The sequence below is a fragment of the Oncorhynchus masou genome, chromosome 2, assembly GCF_036934945.1.
Source record: "Oncorhynchus masou masou isolate Uvic2021 chromosome 2, UVic_Omas_1.1, whole genome shotgun sequence".
In the NCBI taxonomy this organism is placed as follows: Eukaryota; Metazoa; Chordata; class Actinopteri; order Salmoniformes; family Salmonidae; genus Oncorhynchus; species Oncorhynchus masou.
In genome coordinates, this window is record NC_088213.1 from 7,209,254 (window position 1) to 7,231,683 (window position 22,430).

Consider the following 22,430-nt stretch of genomic DNA (forward strand, 5'->3'; position numbering starts at 1 on the left):
ATCAGATAATAATAAACCAGACTAGATCAATCTGGGACTTTTACCACATCAGATAATAATAAGCCAGACTAGATCAATCTGGGACTTTTACCACATTAGACAATAATAAACCAGACTAGATCAATCTGGGACCTTTACCACATCAGATAATAATAAACCAGACTAGATCAATCTGGGACCTTTACCACATCAGATAATAATAAACCAGACTAGATCAAGCTGGGACCTTTACCACATCAGATAATAATAAACCAGACTAGATCAATCTGGGACCTTTACCACATCAGATAATAATAAACCAGACTAGATCAATCTGGGACCTTTACCACATCAGATAATAATAAACCAGACTAGATCAATCTGGGACCTTTACCACATCAGATAATAATAAACCAGACTAGATCAAGCTGGGACCTTTACCAAAAACACCCAATTGTCTGTTTGATAAATCTTTGGACGTGAAGTTAAAACCATTATTTTGCTCTTCAAATATAACAATACCACAAATGAAGTATGACATTGCATTCCGGTTCCATTCGTGTGATAACTGACCAAGTATGACATTGCATTCTGGTTCCATTTGTGTGATAACTGACCAATTATGACATTGCATTCTGGTTCCATTTGTGTGATAACTGACCAATTATGACATTGAATTCTGGTTCCATTCGTGTGATAACTGACCAATTATGACATTGCATTCTGGTTCCATTTGTGTGATAACTGACCAATTATGACATTGCATTCTGGTTCCATTCGTGTGATAACTGACCAATTATGACATTGCATTCTGGTTCCGTTCGTGTGATAACTGACCAATTATGACATTGCATTCTGGTTCCATTCGTGTGATAACTGACCAAGTATGACATTGCATTCTGGTTCCATTCGTGTGATAACTGACCAATTATGACATTGCATTCTGGTTCCATTCGTGTGATAACTGACCAATTATGACATTGCATTCTGGTTCCATTCGTGTGATAACTGACCAATTATGACATTGCATTCTGGTTCCATTCGTGTGATAACTGACCAATTATGACATTGCATTCTAGTTCCATTCGTGTGATAACTGACCAAGTATGACATTGCATTCTGGTTCCATTCGTGTGATAACTGACCAAGTATGACATTGCATTCTGGTTCCATTCGTGTTCTCGCTTGCTACAAGTACATAAGCTACTCGAGTGACCAACATCAATCATCCTGGCTTTGTGTACACGGCCTTTGTATGGTAGCTGTAAATGTATAGTGCTGTTACATTGTACAGGGTTACTGAGTGACTCTGAAAACAGTATCTGACTGACTGAGGAATGTTAGGAAGCTGTTTACGGGTCAGTACCTCTCAATAGAACTACTGCTTCATTCTGTAGTTTACACCGGGAACCCAGGGTCAGTACCTCTCAATAGAACTACTGCTTCATTCTGTAGTTTACACCGGGAGGCTCTCAGCAACCCAGGGTCTGTACCTCTCAATAGAACTACTGCTTCATTCTGTAGTTTACACCGGGAACCCAGGGTCAGTACCTCTCAATAGAACTACTGCTTCATTCTGTAGTTTACACCGGGAGGCTCTCGGCAACCCAGGGTCAGTACCTCAATAGTTTATTGAGGAATATTCCAGTGTAGATTAATTGTCACATGTTCCCCTTTTTGTCTGGCTTTGTGTGCGTCATTCCGACTCTATAGACTGTGTGAAAATACGTCCCCTGCGATCTTCGGGGGATCTGTGCTTGTCTTACAAATCCCCCTCTAGCTCCTTCCCCGTTCACACACAGACAAATGGTTGGTATCAACGGACTCAGAAGAAACACACCATGTTTAAAAGGGGTTCAGAGGTCCTAAATTCCGCCGGCGTGACAGTGGGACTTATTGAGTTAACTACTCACTAACTCACACTACACTGTGTTTATAAACACTATCATGGGCCTGTCAGTCATTGATTGAGTGGGGACACAGGACATATTTTATCCCAAGAAAATAATATATATATATATCTGAAAGATTAGTGGAATCTGTGAGACTGAGGCAGGAATTCCTTTAACCATAAAGTGGTATATTTACTGAGTAGTTTGGATTCATGGACGCACAGAACTTCTGGATCAGATGGAGTTCAGGAAGAGAAAGCAGTGAGATCAGGCGATGGCCATTTCCTCCTTTTATGGAGTTGAGATCTGTCGGACATTTCCACCTGACCTAATTAAAGCGCCCCTGGCCCAGCTGAGTAAATGGACATGAATTAAAGGATTATTCCACCAACTCTATGGGCCTTTTCTACAATATCTACCGCCTGTATCACCCTCTCAGGAAGTTGTCATAACCACTTCCTGTCTCTCTCTGCAGGTGGGCCTTTTGAGTGGGATCTGTCTGATTGTAGGAACCATGATCGGCTCCGGCATCTTCATCTCCCCGAAGGCAGTGCTGCTGGAAACGGGAGCCGTAGGACCATGTCTGTGTGTCTGGGCCGCCTGCGGGGTGCTAGCTACACTGGGTGAGGACACACACACACAGGCTACACTGGGTGAGGAGACACACACACACAGGCTACACTGGGTGAGGAGACACACACACAGGCTACACTGGGTGAGGACACACACACAGGCTACACTGGGTGAGGAGACACACACAGAGGCTACACTGGGTGAGGAGACACACACACAGGCTCCACTGGGTGAGGAGATACACACACAGGCTACACTGGGTGAGGAGACACACACACAGGCTACACTGGGTGAGGAGACACACACAGGCTACACTGGGTGAGGAGACACACACACAGGCTACACTGGGTGAGGACACACACACAGGCTACACTGGGTGAGGAGACACACACACAGGCTACACTGGGTGAGGACACACACACAGAGGCTACACTGGGTGAGGAGACACACACACAGGCTACACTGGGTGAGGAGATACACACACAGGCTACACTGGGTGAGGAGACACACACACAGGCTACACTGGGTGAGGAGACACACACACAGGCTACACTGGGTGAGGAGATACACACACAGGCTACACTGGGTGAGGAGACACACACACAGGCTACACTGGGTGAGGAGACACACACAGGCTACACTGGGTGAGGAGACACACACACAGGCTACACTGGGTGAGGAGACACACACACAGGCTACACTGGGTGAGGAGACACACACACAGGCTACACTGGGTGAGGAGACACACACACAGGCTACACTGGGTGAGGACACACACACAGAGGCTACACTGGGTGAGGAGACACACACACAGGCTACACTGGGTGAGGAGATACACACACAGGCTACACTGGGTGAGGAGACACACACACAGGCTACACTGGGTGAGGAGACACACACACAGGCTACACTGGGTGAGGAGATACACACACAGGCTACACTGGGTGAGGAGACACACACACAGGCTACACTGGGTGAGGACACACACACACACAGGCTACACTGGGTGAGGAGACACACACACAGGCTACACTGGGTGAGGACACACACACAGAGGCTACACTGGGTGAGGAGATACACACACAGGCTACACTGGGTGAGGAGACACACACACAGGCTACACTGGGTGAGGACACACACACAGAGGCTACACTGGGTGAGGAGATACACACACAGGCTACACTGGGTGAGGAGACACACACACAGGCTACACTGGGTGAGGACACACACACACAGGCTACACTGGGTGAGGAGACACACACACAGGCTACACTGGGTGAGGAGAAACACACACAGGCTACACTGGGTGAGGAGACACACACAGGCTACACTGGGTGAGGAGACACACACAGGCTACACTGGGTGAGGAGACACACACACAGGCTACACTGGGTGAGGACACACACACAGAGGCTACACTGGGTGAGGAGACACACACACAGGCTACACTGGGTGAGGAGACACACACACACAGGCTACACTGGGCGAGGAGACACACACACAGGCCTCACTGGGTGAGGACACACACACAGAGGCCACACTGGGTGAGGAGATACACACACAGGCTACACTGGGTGAGGAGACACACACACAGGCTACACTGGGTGAGGACACACACACAGAGGCTACACTGGGTGAGGAGATACACACACAGGCTACACTGGTTGAGGAGACACACACACAGGCTACACTGGGTGAGGACACACACACACACAGGCTACACTGGGTGAGGAGACACACACACAGGCTACACTGGGTGAGGACACACACACACAGGCTACACTGGGTGAGGAGACACACACACACAGGCTACACTGGGTGAGGAGACACACACACAGGCTACACTGGGTGAGGACACACACACACAGGCTACACTGGGTGAGGAGACACACACACAGGCTACACTGGGTGAGGAGACACACACACAGGCTACACTGGGTGAGGAGACACACACACAGGCTACACTGGGTGAGGAGACACACACAGGCTACACTGGGTGAGGAGACACACACAGGCTACACTGGGTCAGGAGACACACACACAGGCTACACTGGGTGAGGACACACACACAGAGGCTACACTGGGTGAGGAGACACACACACAGGCTACACTGGGTGAGGAGACACACACACAGGCTACACTGGGTGAGGAGACACACACACAGGCTACACTGGGTGAGGAGACACACACACACAGGCTACACTGGGCGAGGAGACACACACACAGGCCTCACTGGGTGAGGACACACACACAGAGGCTACACTGGGTGAGGAGATACACACACAGGCTACACTGGGTGAGGAGACACACACACAGGCTCCACTGGGTGAGGAGATACACACACAGGCTACACTGGGTGAGGAGACACACACAGGCTACACTGGGTGAGGAGACACACACACAGGCTACACTGGGTGAGGAGACACACACACAGGCTACACTGGGTGAGGAGACACACACACAGGCTACACTGGGTGAGGACACACACACAGAGGCTACACTGGGTGAGGAGACACACACACAGGCTACACTGGGTGAGGAGATACACACACAGGCTACACTGGGTGAGGAGACACACACACAGGCTACACTGGGTGAGGAGACACACACACAGGCTACACTGGGTGAGGAGATACACACACAGGCTACACTGGGTGAGGAGACACACACACAGGCTACACTGGGTGAGGACACACACACACACAGGCTACACTGGGTGAGGAGACACACACACAGGCTACACTGGGTGAGGACACACACACAGAGGCTACACTGGGTGAGGAGATACACACACAGGCTACACTGGGTGAGGAGACACACACACAGGCTACACTGGGTGAGGACACACACACAGAGGCTACACTGGGTGAGGAGATACACACACAGGCTACACTGGGTGAGGAGACACACACACAGGCTACACTGGGTGAGGACACACACACACAGGCTACACTGGGTGAGGAGACACACACACAGGCTACACTGGGTGAGGAGACACACACACAGGCTACACTGGGTGAGGAGAAACACACACAGGCTACACTGGGTGAGGAGACACACACAGGCTACACTGGGTGAGGAGACACACACAGGCTACACTGGGTGAGGAGACACACACACAGGCTACACTGGGTGAGGACACACACACAGAGGCTACACTGGGTGAGGAGACACACACAGGCTACACTGGGTGAGGAGACACACACACAGGCTACACTGGGTGAGGAGACACACACACAGGCTACACTGGGTGAGGAGACACACACACAGGCTACACTGGGTGAGGAGACACACACACAGGCTACACTGGGTGAGGAGACACACACACAGGCTACACTGGGTGAGGAGACACACACACACAGGCTACACTTGGTGAGGAGACACACACACAGGCTACACTGGGTGAGGAGACACACACACAGGCTACACTGGGTGAGGACACACACACAGGCTACACTGGGTGAGGAGATACACACACAGGCTACACTGGGTGAGGAGACACACACACAGGCTACACTGGGTGAGGACACACACACACAGGCTACACTGGGTGAGGAGACACACACACAGGCTACACTGGGTGAGGAGACACACACACAGGCTACACTGGGTGAGGAGACACACACACAGGCTACACTGGGTGAGGAGACACACACAGGCTACACTGGGTGAGGAGACACAAACAGGCTACACTGGGTCAGGAGACACACACACAGGCTACACTGGGTGAGGACACACACACAGAGGCTACACTGGGTGAGGAGACACACACACAGGCTACACTGGGTGAGGAGACACACACACAGGCTACACTGGGTGAGGAGACACACACACACAGGCTACACTGGGCGAGGAGACACACACACAGGCCTCACTGGGTGAGGACACACACACAGAGGCTACACTGGGTGAGGAGATACACACACAGGCTACACTGGGTGAGGAGACACACACACAGGCTCCACTGGGTGAGGAGATACACACACAGGCTACACTGGGTGAGGAGACACACACAGGCTACACTGGGTGAGGAGACACACACACAGGCTACACTGGGTGAGGAGACACACACACAGGCTACACTGGGTGAGGAGACACACACACAGGCTACACTGGGTGAGGACACACACACAGAGGCTACACTGGGTGAGGAGACACACACACAGGCTACACTGGGTGAGGAGATACACACACAGGCTACACTGGGTGAGGAGACACACACACAGGCTACACTGGGTGAGGAGACACACACACAGGCTACACTGGGTGAGGAGATACACACACAGGCTACACTGGGTGAGGAGACACACACACAGGCTACACTGGGTGAGGACACACACACACACAGGCTACACTGGGTGAGGAGACACACACACAGGCTACACTGGGTGAGGACACACACACACAGAGGCTACACTGGGTGAGGAGATACACACACAGGCTACACTGGGTGAGGAGACACACACACAGGCTACACTGGGTGAGGACACACACACAGAGGCTACACTGGGTGAGGAGATACACACACAGGCTACACTGGGTGAGGAGACACACACACAGGCTACACTGGGTGAGGACACACACACACAGGCTACACTGGGTGAGGAGACACACACACAGGCTACACTGGGTGAGGAGACACACACACAGGCTACACTGGGTGAGGAGAAACACACACAGGCTACACTGGGTGAGGAGACACACACAGGCTACACTGGGTGAGGAGACACACACAGGCTACACTGGGTGAGGAGACACACACACAGGCTACACTGGGTGAGGACACACACACAGAGGCTACACTGGGTGAGGAGACACACACACAGGCTACACTGGGTGAGGAGACACACACACACAGGCTACACTGGGCGAGGAGACACACACACAGGCCTCACTGGGTGAGGACACACACACAGAGGCTACACTGGGTGAGGAGATACACACACAGGCTACACTGGGTGAGGAGACACACACAGGCTACAATGGGTCAGGAGACACACACACAGGCTACACTGGGTGAGGACACACACACAGAGGCTACACTGGGTGAGGAGACACACACACAGGCTACACTGGGTGAGGAGACACACACACAGGCTACACTGGGTGAGGAGACACACACACACAGGCTACACTGGGCGAGGAGACACACACACAGGCCTCACTGGGTGAGGACACACACACAGAGGCTACACTGGGTGAGGAGATACACACACAGGCTACACTGGGTGAGGAGACACACACACAGGCTCCACTGGGTGAGGAGATACACACACAGGCTACACTGGGTGAGGAGACACACACAGGCTACACTGGGTGAGGAGACACACACACAGGCTACACTGGGTGAGGAGACACACACACAGGCTACACTGGGTGAGGAGACACACACACAGGCTACACTGGGTGAGGACACACACACAGAGGCTACACTGGGTGAGGAGACACACACACAGGCTACACTGGGTGAGGAGATACACACACAGGCTACACTGGGTGAGGAGACACACACACAGGCTACACTGGGTGAGGAGACACACACACAGGCTACACTGGGTGAGGAGATACACACACAGGCTACACTGGGTGAGGAGACACACACACAGGCTACACTGGGTGAGGACACACACACACACAGGCTACACTGGGTGAGGAGACACACACACAGGCTACACTGGGTGAGGACACACACACAGAGGCTACACTGGGTGAGGAGATACACACACAGGCTACACTGGGTGAGGAGACACACACACAGGCTACACTGGGTGAGGACACACACACAGAGGCTACACTGGGTGAGGAGATACACACACAGGCTACACTGGGTGAGGAGACACACACACAGGCTACACTGGGTGAGGACACACACACACAGGCTACACTGGGTGAGGAGACACACACACAGGCTACACTGGGTGAGGAGACACACACACAGGCTACACTGGGTGAGGAGAAACACACACAGGCTACACTGGGTGAGGAGACACACACAGGCTACACTGGGTGAGGAGACACACACAGGCTACACTGGGTGAGGAGACACACACACAGGCTACACTGGGTGAGGACACACACACAGAGGCTACACTGGGTGAGGAGACACACACACAGGCTACACTGGGTGAGGAGACACACACACACAGGCTACACTGGGCGAGGAGACACACACACAGGCCTCACTGGGTGAGGACACACACACAGAGGCTACACTGGGTGAGGAGATACACACACAGGCTACACTGGGTGAGGAGACACACACACACAGGCTACACTGGGTGAGGACACACACACAGAGGCTACACTGGGTGAGGAGATACACACACAGGCTACACTGGGTGAGGAGACACACACACAGGCTACACTGGGTGAGGACACACACACACAGGCTACACTGGGTGAGGAGACACACACACAGGCTACACTGGGTGAGGAGACACACACACAGGCTACACTGGGTGAGGAGACACACACACACAGGCTACACTGGGTGAGGAGACACACACAGGCTACACTGGGTGAGGAGACACACACAGGCTACACTGGGTGAGGAGACACACACACAGGCTACACTGGGTGAGGAGACACACACACAGGCTACACTGGGTGAGGAGACACACACACAGGCTACACTGGGTGAGGAGACACACACACAGGCTACACTGGGTGAGGAGACACACACACAGGCTACACTGGGTGAGGAGACACACACACAGGCTACACTGGGTGAGGAGACACACACACAGGCTACACTGGGTGAGGAGACACACACACAGGCTACACTGGGTGAGGAGACACACACACACAGGCTACACTTGGTGAGGAGACACACACACAGGCTACACTGGGTGAGGAGACACACACACACAGGCTCCACTGGGTGAGGACACACACACAGGCTACACTGGGTGAGGAGACACACACACAGGCTACACTGGGTGAGGAGACACACACTCAGGCTACACTGGGTGAGGAGACACACACACAGGCTACACTGGGTGAGGACACACACACAGGCTACACTGGGTGAGGACACACACATAACCTGATCTGACCTGGGTAATCTCTAACCAGACACTAAATGACACCATAAACTGAGATAGATTAAGTGATTAACCCTATCCTAGGTAGTCCTGTGTGGCTCAGTCGGTAGAGCATGGCGCTTGCAACGCCAAGCGTCGTGGGTTCGATTCCCGCTGGGACCACCCATATGTAAAAGTAGTGGCCCCAGCCGACTTGTAAGTCGCTTTGGACAAAAGCGTCTGCTAAATGGGATATATTATTATTATTATTATTAGTCTCTAACCAGACACTAAATGACACCATAAACTGAGATAGATTTCCTTGACTAACCCTATCCTAGGTAATCTCTAACCAGTCAGTAGTGGTCGGAAAGAATGATAGGAATCTCCTAAATCAGGAATGACCAAAGTGAGAAGGACTCCGTGTGAGAAGGGCTCCGTGTGAGAAGGGCTCCGTGTGAGAAGGGCTCCGTGTGAGAAGGGCTCCGTGTGAGAAGGGCTCCGTGTGAGAAGGGCCCCGTGTGAGAAGGACTCTGTGTGAGGAGGGCTCCGTGTGAGGAGGGCTCCGTGTGAGGAGGGCCCCATGTGAGAAGGGCCCCGTGTGAGAAGGGCCCCGTGTGAGAAGGGCTCCGTGTGAGAAGGGCTCCGTGTGAGAAGGGCTTCGTGTGAGAAGGGCCCCGTGTGAGAAGGGCCCCGTGTGAGAAGGGCCCCGTGTGAGAAGGCTCCGTGTGAGAAGGGCGAAGGGCCCCGTGTGAGAAGGGCCCCGTGTGAGAAGGGCCCCATGTGAGAAGGGCTCCGTGTGAGAAGGGCCCCGTGTGAGGAGGACTGGAACTGCATCCCAATGGCACCCTAACCCTATGGGTGCCATAGGGCTTTGGTCTAATGTAGTGCACTATATAGGGAATAGGGTGCCATAGGGCTCTGGTCTAAAGTAGTGCACTATATATAGGGAATAGGGTGCCATAGGGCTCTGGTATAAAGTAGTGCACTGTATAGGGAATAGGGTGCCATAGGGCCACTGACACAACAGTGGTAGGCCTGATCACCGACAACAACGAGACAGCCTATTAGGGAGGAAATCAGAGACCTGGCCATGTGGTGCCAGGACAACAACCTCTCCCTCAGCATGATCAAGGAGATGGAGATGATTGTGGACTACAGGAAAAACAGGACCGAGCATGCCCCCATTCTCATCAACAGGGCTGCAGTTGAACAGGTTGAGAGCTTCAAGTTCCTTGGCGTCCACATCACCAACAAACTAACATGGTCCAAGTACACCATGACCGTCGTGAGGCGGGCACGAAAAAATCCATTCCCCCTCAGTGGACAGAAAAGATTTGGCATGGGTCCTCAGATCCTCAAAAAGTTCTACATCTGCACCATTGAAAGCATCCTGACTGGTTGCATCACTGCCTGGTACAGAGGGTAGTGCGAACGGCCCAGTACATCACTGGGGCCAAGCTTCCTGCCATCCAGGACCTCTATACCAGGCGGTGTCAGAGGAAGGCCCAGTACATCACTGGGGCCAAGCTTCCTGCCATCCAGGACCTCTATACCAGGCTTTGTCAGAGGAAGGCCCAGTACATCACTGTGGCCAAGCTTCCTGCCATCCAGGACCTCTATACCAGGCGGTGTCAGAGGAAGGCCCAGTACATCACTGGGGCCAAGCTTCCTGCCATCCAGGACCTCTATACCAGGCGGTGTCAGAGGAAGGCCCAGTACATCACTGGGGCCAAGCTTCCTGCCATCCAGGACCTCTATACCAGGCGGTGTCAGAGGAAGGCCCAGTACATCACTGGGGCCAAGCTTCCTGCCATCCAGGACCTCTATACCAGGCGGTGTCAGAGGAAGGCCCAGTACATCACTGGGGCCAAGCTTCCTGCCATCCAGGACCTCTATACCAGGCGGTGTCAGAGGAAGGCCCTGAAAATCGTCAAAGACTCCACCACCCGAGTCAGACTGTTCTCTCTGCTACCACATGGCAAGCGGTACCGGAGCACAAAGTCTAGGTCCAAGAGGCTTCTAAACAGCTTCTACCCCCCAAGCCATAAGACTCCTGAACATCTAATCAAATGGCTACCCAGACTATCTGCATTGAACCCCCGCCCCCCCCCCCCCCTCTCCACACCATTTTTTTTTTAAACTGCACTGTCGGTTAGGGGCTCGTAAGTAAAGCTTTCACTGTGCATGTGACTAATAACATTTGATTTGATTGATCAATTAAGACCTAGACAACCAGGTGAGTTCCTAACTAGTCAAATAAGACCTAGATAACCAGGTGAGTTCCTAACTAGTCAATTAAGACCTAGACAACCAGGTGAGTTCCTAACTAGTCAATTAAGACCTAGATAACCAGGTGCGTTCCTAACTAGTCAATTAAGACCTAGACAACCAGGTGAGTTCCTAACTAGTCAATTAAGACCTAGATAACCAGGTGAGTTCCTAACTAGTCAATTAAGACCTAGATAACCAGGTGAGTTCCTAACTAGTCAATTAAGACCTAGACAACCAGGTGAGTTCCTAACTAGTCAATTAAGACCTAGATAACCAGGTGAGTTCCTAACTAGTCAATTAAGACCTAGACAACCAGGTGAGTTCCTAACTAGTCAATTAAGACCTAGACAACCAGGTGAGTTCCTAACTAGTCAATTAAGACCTAGACAACCAGGTGAGTTCCTAACTAGTCAAATAAGACCTAGATAACCAGGTGAAAGGAAATCCCCTGAAGGAAATCCCCTGAAGCAGGACTAGTGTCAGCTAACTGCCTGTCTCTGAGCCTGCCTGTCTGCCTGCAGGGGCGCTGTGCTACGCGGAGCTGGGCACCATGATCACTAAGTCTGGAGGGGAATACTCTTACCTGATGGAGGCCTTTGGGTCAGTGATGGCCTACCTCTACTCATGGAGCACCATCATGGTCCTAAAGCCCTCCGCCTTCGCCATCATCGCCCTAAGCTTCGCAGAGTATGCCTCCACGCCGTTCTACCCAGGATGCACTCCTCCCATTGTGGTCACCAAGTGCCTGGCTGCAGCGTGCATATGTGAGTGTAAATACTTCTAGAATTATGAAAAATCCCAATAGAAAACAATTGGCATGCACTTCCTGAATGGACTTAATTAAAACCTCAAAATCTCAATTTTCTTTCCAATCTTATTGGAGGAGAAGATCCAAGGTCCCTCCCCTCTGACCTTCTTCTCCAATGCCTTTTGAGAAGAGAGGATGCCTGGGATCGAGTAACATGACTTGGCCCCCACCGTCCTCTTCCTGCCTTGTGTTCTCCTCCTCCTCCTCCTCCTCTTCCCCTTTTCTCCTCCTCCTCCTTCTCTTCCTCCCGCCTCCTCCGCCTCCTGCTCCTCTAGTATCATAGATACCATCAACTGTTGTTGTTCAGTTAACCCCTAGACTGCTCACCATGCTCTTAAACCCTAAACTGCTCACGAGGCTTTCAACCCCTAAACTGATCCCAAGGCACTACACTAGCAGTACACTAGTTCTGTACTGCCCATTGCTCCAGCCTCGTGTGTGTGTGTGTGTGTGTGTGTGTGTGTGTGTGTGTGTGTGTGTGTGTGTGTGTGTGTGTGTGTGTGTGTGTGTGTGTGTGTGTCGGAGGGGTTGGCTACAGCAGAAGACCAACTTCTGTCTCGTATGGATTAATTAAATATTCCTTCTCTTCTTCCTTCCTCTTCCTCCCCCGACAGTGATGATCGTGTCGGTGAACTGTCTCAGTGTGAAGCTAGCCAACTATGTCCAGAACTTCTTCACTGCAGCCAAGCTTCTCATCATCCTGGTCATCATAGTGGCAGGCATCGTCCTCTTGGCACAAGGTTGGTACTTTACACATTCTGTCTGCCTGCCAAATGACACCCTATTCCCTATATATAGTGCACTACTTCAGACCAGAGCCCTATTCCCTATATAGTGCACTACTTTAGACCAGAGCCCTATGGCACCCTATTCCCTATATAGTGCACTACATTAGACCAGAGCCCTATGGCACCCTATTCCCTATATAGTGCACTACTTTAGACCAGAGCCCTATGGAACCCTATTCCCTATATAGTCCACTACATTAGACCAGAGCCCTATGGGACCCTATTCCCTATATAGTGCACTACTTTAGACCAGAGCCCTATTCCCTATATAGTGCACTACTTTAGACCAGAACCCTATTCCCTACATAGTGCACTACTTTAGACCAGAACCCTATTCCCTATATATAGTGCACTACTTTAGACCAGATCCCTATTCCCTACATAGTGCATAGCCCTATGTCATCCTATTCCCTGTATAGTACAGTCATGGCCAAAAGTTTAGAGAATTAAACAAATATTACTTTTCACAAAGTTTGCTGCTTCAGTGTCTTCAGATAATATTGTCAGATGTTACTATGGAAAACTGAAGTATAATTACAAGCATTTCATAAGTGTCAAAGGCTTTTATTGACAATTACATGAAGTTGATGCAAAAAGTCAATATTTGCAGTGTTGAACCTTCTTTTTCAAGAACTCTGCAATCCGTCCTGGCATGCTGTCAATTAACTTCTGGGCCACATCCTGACTGATGGCAGCCCATTCTTGCCTAATCAATGCTTGGAGTTTGTCAGAATTTGTGGGTTTTGGTTTGTCCACCCGCCTCTTAAAGATTGACCACCTCAATTGGGATTAAGGTCTGTGGAGTTCCCTGGCCATGGACACAAAATATTGATGTTTTGTTCCCCGAGACACTTAGTTATCACTATTGCCTTATGGAAAGGTGTCCATCATGCTAGAAAAGGCATGGTTAGTCACCACACTGTTCCTGGATGGTTGGGAGAAGTTGCTCTCGGAGGATGTGTAGGTACCATTCTTTATTCATGGCTGTGTTCTTAGGCAAAATTGTGAGAGAGCCGACTCCCTTGGCTGAGAAGCAACCCCACACATGAATGGTCACAGGATGATTTACTGTTGGCATGACACAGGACTGATAGTAGCGCTCATCTTATATTCCCCGGACAAACTTTTTCTGGATGCCCCAAACAATCGGAAAGGGGATTCATCAGAGAAAATGACTTTACCCCAGTCCTCAGCAGTCCAATCCCTGTACCTTTTGCAGAATATCAGTTTGTCCCCGATGTTTTTCCTGGAGAGGAGTGACTTCGTTGCTGCCCTTCTTGACACCAGGCCATCCTCCAGAAGTCTTCGCCTCACTGTGCATGCAGATGCATTCACACCTGCCTGCTGCCATTTCTGAGCAGCTCTGTACTGGTGGTGTCACAATCCTGCAGCTGAATCAACTTTAGGAGATGGTCCTGGCGCTTGTTGGACTTTCTTTGGCGCCCTGAAGCCTTCTTCACAACAATTGAACCGCTCTCCTTGATGTTCTTGATGATCCGATAAATGGTTGATTTAGGTGCAATCTTACTGGCAGTAATATCCTTGCCTGTGAAGCCCTTTTTGTGCAAAGCAATGAAGACGGCACGTGTTTCTTTGCAGGTAACCATGGTTGACAGAGGATGAACAATGATTCCAAGCACCACCTTCCGTTTGAAGCTTCCAGTCTGTTATTCAAACTCAATCAGCATGACAGAGTGATCTCCAGCCTTGTCAACACTCACACCTGTGTTAATGAGATAAATACTGACATGATGTCAGCTGGTCCTTCTGTGGCAGGACTGAAACGCAGTGGAAATGTTTGGCGATTCAGTTCATTTGCATGGCAAATATAGGGGAATAGGGTAGAACACTATAGAACAGGCTACTGGTCTGTAGACCAGAGCCCGATAGATCCCCCAGAGCCCTATGGATCTCCCAGAGCCCTATGGATCCCCCAGAGCCCGATAGATCCCCCAGAGCCCTATGGATCTCCCAGAGCCCTATGGATCCCCCAGAGCCCAATAGATCCCTCAGAGCCCAATAGATCCCTCAGAGCCCGACAGATCCATCTGAGCCCGACAGATACATTTGAGCCTGACAGATCCATCTGAGCTCTACACTGTATATCCCCCAGAGCCCCTACGCTGTAGATCCCCCAGAGCCCTACGCTGTAGATCCCCCCCAGAGCCCCATACTGTAGATCCCCCAGAGCCCTACAGATCCATCATAGCCCTACGACTCCCCCAAGGCGCTAAAGATCTCACAGAGCATTACAGATCTGAATATACATCCCTCAGATCTCTAAGCCCTATACATTCTTCAAAGCACTACAGATCCCCCAGAGCCCTACGTATCCCCCAGAGCCCTATACATCCCTCAGATATCTGAGCTCTATATATCCATCAGAGCCCTATAGATCCATCAGAGCCCAATGGATCCCCCATAGCCAAATGGATCCCCCAGAGCCCAATGGATCCCCCATAGCCAAATGGATCCCCCAGAGCCAAATGGATCCCCCAGAGCCCAATGGATCCCCCAGAGCCCTATGGATCCCCCAGGGCCCCACAGATCCCTCTGAGCCCTATACTGTAGACCCCCCCCCCCAGAGCCCTATACTGTAGACCTCCCCCAGAGCCCTATACTGTAGATCCCCCAGTGCCCTATACTCTAGATCCCCCAGAGCCCTAAAGTGCAGATCTCCCCCCATAGCGCTATACTGTATACCTCCCCCAGAACCCTATACTGTAGATCCCCCCCATAGCCCATCTGAAATCCATCTGAGATCCATCTGAGCCCGACAGATCCATCTGAGCTCTACACTGTAGATCCCCCAGAGCCATACGCTGTAGATCCCCCCCAGAGCCCTACACTGCAGATCCCCCAGAGCCCTACGCTGTAGATCCCCCAGTGACCTACACTGTAGATCCCCTAGAGCCCCATACTGTAGATTCCCCCCAGAGCCCTACACTGTAGATCCCCCTAGAGCCCCACGCTGTAGATCCCCCAGAGCACTACAGATCCATCAGAGCCCTACGACTTCCCCAGAGCGCTACGGATCTCACAGAGCATTACAGATCCATCAAAGGAATATACATCCCTCAGATATCTATATCCCTATACATTCCTCAAAGCACTACGGATCCCCCAGAGCCCTACGGATCCCCCAGAGCCCTATACATCCCTCAGATATCTGAGCCTTATAGATCCCCCAGAGCCCTATGGATCCCCCAGAGCCCTATACTGTACATCCCCCAGAGCCCTACGGATCCCCCAGAGCCCAATGGATCCCCCAGAGCCCTATGGATCCCCCAGAGCCCTATACTGTACATCCCCCAGAGCCCTACGGATCCCCCAGAGCCCAATGGATCCCCCAGTGCCCTATGGATCCCCCAGAGCCCTATACTGTACATCCCCCAGAGCCCTACGGATCCCCCAGAGCCCTATCCTGTAGATCCCCCAGAGCCCGACAGATCCATCTGAGCCCTACACTGCAGATCCCCCAGAGCCCTACGCTGTAGATCCCCCAGTGACCTACACTGTAGATCCCCTAGAGCCCCATACTGTAGATTCCCCCCCCAGAGCCCTACACTGTAGATCCCCCTAGAGCCCCACGCTGTAGATCCCCCAGAGCACTACAGATCCATCAGAGCCCTACGACTTCCCCAGAGCGCTACGGATCTCACAGAGCATTACAGATCCATCAAAGGAATATACATCCCTCAGATATCTATATCCCTATACATTCCTCAAAGCACTACGGATCCCTCAAAGCACTACGGATCCCCCAGAGCCCTACGGATCCCCCAGAGCCCTATACATCCCTCAGATATCTGAGCCTTATAGATCCCCCAGAGCCCTATGGATCCCCCAGAGCCCTATACTGTACATCCCCCAGAGCCCTACGGATCCCCCAGAGCCCAATGGATCCCCCAGAGCCCTATGGATCCCCCAGAGCCCTATACTGTACATCCCCCAGAGCCCTACGGATCCCCCAGAGCCCAATGGATCCCCCAGAGCCCTATGGATCCCCCAGAGCCCTATACTGTACATCCCCCAGAGCCCTACGGATCCCCCAGAGCCCTATCCTGTAGATCCCCCAGATCCCGACAGATCCATCTGAGCTCTACACTGTAGATCCCCCAGAACCCTACGCTGTAGATCCCCCAGAGCCCTACAGATCCCCCAGAGCCCTATACTGTAGACCCCCCAGAGCGCTACGACTCCCCCAGAGCTCTATGGATCTCACAGAGCCTTTCAGATCCTTCAGAGCCATATACATCCCTCAGATCTCTGAGCCCTATACATTCCTCAGAGCACTACGCCTCCCCCAGAGCCCTACAGTTCCCCCAGAGCCCTATACATCCCTCAGATATCAGAGCCCTATAGATCCATCGGAGCCCTATAGATCCATCGGATCAGAATGGATCCCCAGAGCCCAATAGATCCCCCAGAGCCCAATAGATCCCCCAGAGCCCAATAGATCCCCCAGAGCCCAATGGATCCCACATAGCCCTATGGATCCATCAGAGCCCTATAGATCCATCAGAGCCCTATAGATCCATCAGAGCCCAATGGATCCCCCAGAGCCCAATGGATCCCCCAGAGCCCAATGGATCCCCCAGAGCCCTATGGAACCCCCAGAGCCCTATGGAACCCCCAGAGCCCTATGGAACCCCCAGAGCCTATTGGATCCCCCCAGAGCCCTATGGATCCCCCAGGGCCCCACAGATCCCTCTGAGCCCTATACTGTAGACCCCCCCAGAGCCCTATACTGTAGACCTCCCCCAGAGCCCTATACTGTAGATCCCCCAGTGCCCTATACTCTAGATCCCCCAGAGCCCGAAAGTGCAGATCTCCCCCCATAGCTCTATACTGTATACCTCCCCCAGAGCCCTCTACTGTAAATCCCCCATAGCCCTACGCTGTAGATCCCCCCCCAGAGCCCTACGCTGTAGATCCCCCAGAGCCCTATGCTGTAGATCCCCCCCCAGAGCCCTACGCTGTAGATCCCCCCAGAGCCCTACGCTGTAGATCCCCCCCAGAGCCCTACGCTGTAGATCCCCCCAGAGCCCTATGCTGTAGATCCCCCAGAGCCCTATGCTGTAGATCCCCCAGAGCCCTACACTGTAGATCCCCACCAGAGCCCTATGCTGTAGATCCCCCAGAGCCCTATGCTGTAGATCCCCCAGAGCCCTATGCTGTAGATCCCCCAGAGCCCTCTACTGTAAATCCCCCATAGCCCTACGCTGTAGATCCCCCCCCAGAGCCCTACGCTGTAAATCCCCCATAGCCCTACGCTGTAGATCCCCCCCCAGAGCCCTACGCTGTAGATCCCCCAGAGCCCTACGCTGTAGATCCCCCAGAGCCCTATGCTGTAGATCCCCCAGAGCCCTATGCTGTAGATCCCCCAGAGCCCTACAACTCCCCCAGAGCCCTATGCTGTAGATCCCCCTCCAGAGCCCTACGCTGTAGATCCCCCCCCAGAGCCCTACGCTGTAGATCCCGCAGAGCCCTACGCTGTAGATCCCCCAGAGCCCTACGCTGTAGATCCCCCAGAGCCCTATGCTGTAGATCCCCCAGAGCCCTATGCTGTAGATCCCCCAGAGCCCTACAACTCCCCCAGAGTGCTACGGATCCCACAGAGCCCTATGCTGTAGATCCCCCAGAGCCCTACAACTCCCCCAGAGCCCTATGCTGTAGATCCCCTCCAGAGCCCTACGCTGTAGATCCCCCAGAGCCCTATGCTGTAGATCCCCCAGAGCCCTATGCTGTAGATCCCCCAGAGCCCTATACATTCCTCAGATATCAGAGCACTATAGATCCATCAGAGCACTATAGATCCATCAGAGCCCTATAGATCCATCAGAGCCCTATAGATCCATCAGAGCCTTATAGATTCATCAGAGCACTATAGATCCATCAGAGCACTATAGATCCATCAGAGCCCTATAGATCCATCAGAGCCTTATAGATCCATCAGAGCCCTATAGATCCATCAGAGCCCTATAGATCCATCAGAGCACTATAGATCCATCAGAGCCCTATAGATCCATCAGAGCCTTATAGATCCATCAGAGCCCTATAGATCCATCAGAGCCCTATAGATCCATCAGAGCCCTATAGATCCATCAGAGCCCTATAGATCCATCAGAGCCTTATAGATCCATCAGAGCCCTATACATTCCTCAGATATCAGAGCACTATAGATCCATCAGAGCCCTATAGATCCATCAGAGCACTATAGATCCATCAGAGCCCTATAGATCCATCAGAGCACTATAGATCAATCAGAGCCCTATAGATCCATCAGAGCCTTATAGATCCATCAGAGCCCTATAGATCCATCAGAGCCTTATAGATCCATCAGAGCCCTATAGATCCATCAGAGCCCTATAGATCCATCAGAGCCTTATAGATCCATCAGAGCACTATAGATCCATCAGAGCCCTATAGATCCATCAGAGCCTTATAGATCCATCAGAGCCCTATAGATCCATCAGAGCCCTATAGATCCATCAGAGCCCTATAGATCCATCAGAGCCCTATAGATCCATCAGAGCCTTATAGATCCATCAGAGCCTTATAGATCCATCAGAGCCCTATAGATCCATCAGAGCCCTATAGATCCATCAGAGCCCTATAGATCCATCAGAGCCTTATAGATTCATCAGAGCCCTAAAAACTCCTCAGATATCAGAGCCCTATCGATCCATCAGAGCCCTATAGATCCATCAGAGCCTTATAGATTCATCAGAGCCCTAAAAACTCCTCAGATATCAGAGCCTTATAGATTCATCAGAGCCCTATAGATCCATCAGAGCCCTATAGATCCATCAGAGCCCTATAGATCCATCAGAGCCCTATAGATCCATCAGAGCCTTATAGATTCATCAGAGCCCTATAGATCCATCAGAGCCTTATAGATTCATCAGAGCCCTAAAAACTCCTCAGATATCAGAGCCCTATAGATCCATCAGAGCCTTATAGATTCATCAGAGCACTATAGATCCATCAGAGCCCTATAGATCCATCAGAGCCCTATAGATCCATCAGAGCCCTATAGATCCATCAGAGCCCTATAGATCCATCAGAGCCCTATAGATCCATCAGAGCCTTATAGATTCATCAGAGCCCTAAAAACTCCTCAGATATCAGAGCCCTATAGATCCATCAGAGCCTTATAGATTCATCAGAGCACTATAGATCCATCAGAGCCCTATAGATCCATCAGAGCCCTATAGATCCATCAGAGCCCTATAGATCCATCAGAGCCCTATAGATCCATCAGAGCCCTATAGATCCATCAGAGCCCTATAGATCCATCAGAGCCTTATAGATTCATCAGAGCCCTATAGATCCATCAGAGCCCTATAGATTCATCAGAGCCCTATAGATCCATCAGAGCCCTATAGATCCATCAGAGCCCTATAGATCCATCAGAGCCCTATAGATCCATCAGATCACTATAGATCCATCAGAGCCCTATAGATCCATCAGAGCCCTGTAGATCCATCAGAGCACTATAGATCCATCAGAGCCTTATAGATCCATCAGAGCACTATAGATCCATCAGAGCCCTATAGATCCATCAGAGCCCTATAGATCCATCAGAGCCCTATAGATCCATCAGAGCCCTATGCTGTAGATCCCCCAGAGCCCTATGCTGTAGATCCCCCAGAGCCCTATGCTGTAGATCCCCCAGAGCCCTACAACTCCCCCAGAGTGCTACGGATCCCACAGAGCCCTATGCTGTAGATCCCCCAGAGCCCTACAACTCCCCCAGAGCCCTATGCTGTAGATCCCCCTCCAGAGCCCTACGCTGTAGATCCCCCCCAGAGCCCTATGCTGTAGATCCCCCAGAGCCCTATGCTGTAGATCCCCCAGAGCCCTATACATTCCTCAGATATCAGAGCACTATAGATCCATCAGAGCACTATAGATCCATCAGAGCCCTATAGATCCATCAGAGCCCTATAGATCCATCAGAGCCTTATAGATTCATCAGAGCACTATAGATCCATCAGAGCACTATAGATCCATCAGAGCCCTATAGATCCATCAGAGCCTTATAGATCCATCAGAGCCCTATAGATCCATCAGAGCCCTATAGATCCATCAGAGCACTATAGATCCATCAGAGCCCTATAGATCCATCAGAGCCTTATAGATCCATCAGAGCCCTATAGATCCATCAGAGCCCTATAGATCCATCAGAGCCCTATAGATCCATCAGAGCCTTATAGATCCATCAGAGCCCTATACATTCCTCAGATATCAGAGCACTATAGATCCATCAGAGCCCTATAGATCCATCAGAGCACTATAGATCCATCAGAGCCCTATAGATCCATCAGAGCACTATAGATCCATCAGAGCCCTATAGATCCATCAGAGCCTTATAGATCCATCAGAGCCCTATAGATCCATCAGAGCCTTATAGATCCATCAGAGCCCTATAGATCCATCAGAGCCCTATAGATCCATCAGAGCCTTATAGATCCATCAGAGCACTATAGATCCATCAGAGCCCTATAGATCCATCAGAGCCTTATAGATCCATCAGAGCCCTATAGATCCATCAGAGCCCTATAGATCCATCAGAGCCCTATAGATCCATCAGAGCCCTATAGATCCATCAGAGCCTTATAGATCCATCAGAGCCTTATAGATCCATCAGAGCCCTATAGATCCATCAGAGCCCTATAGATCCATCAGAGCCCTATAGATCCATCAGAGCCTTATAGATTCATCAGAGCCCTAAAAACTCCTCAGATATCAGAGCCCTATCGATCCATCAGAGCCCTATAGATCCATCAGAGCCTTATAGATTCATCAGAGCCCTAAAAACTCCTCAGATATCAGAGCCTTATAGATTCATCAGAGCCCTATAGATCCATCAGAGCCCTATAGATCCATCAGAGCCCTATAGATCCATCAGAGCCCTATAGATCCATCAGAGCCTTATAGATCCATCAGAGCCCTATAGATCCATCAGAGCCTTATAGATTCATCAGAGCCCTAAAAACTCCTCAGATATCAGAGCCCTATAGATCCATCAGAGCCTTATAGATTCATCAGAGCACTATAGATCCATCAGAGCCCTATAGATCCATCA

At 51.3% G+C, this 22,430-nt stretch overlaps 1 protein-coding gene across 1 annotated transcript in view; it reads left to right on the top strand.

Annotated features, from left to right (window-relative positions):
* LOC135554770 (b(0,+)-type amino acid transporter 1-like) overlaps positions 1–22,430 on the top strand; it is a 77,373-nt gene that overhangs the window by 38,214 nt on the left and 16,729 nt on the right. Inside the window, exons 4-6 of the mRNA XM_064987205.1 lie at positions 2,347–2,494; positions 12,262–12,504; positions 13,163–13,288. Of these exons, the coding sequence (XP_064843277.1) occupies positions 2,347–2,494; positions 12,262–12,504; positions 13,163–13,288 (517 nt within the window). The remainder of the gene's footprint in view (positions 1–2,346; positions 2,495–12,261; positions 12,505–13,162; positions 13,289–22,430) is intronic.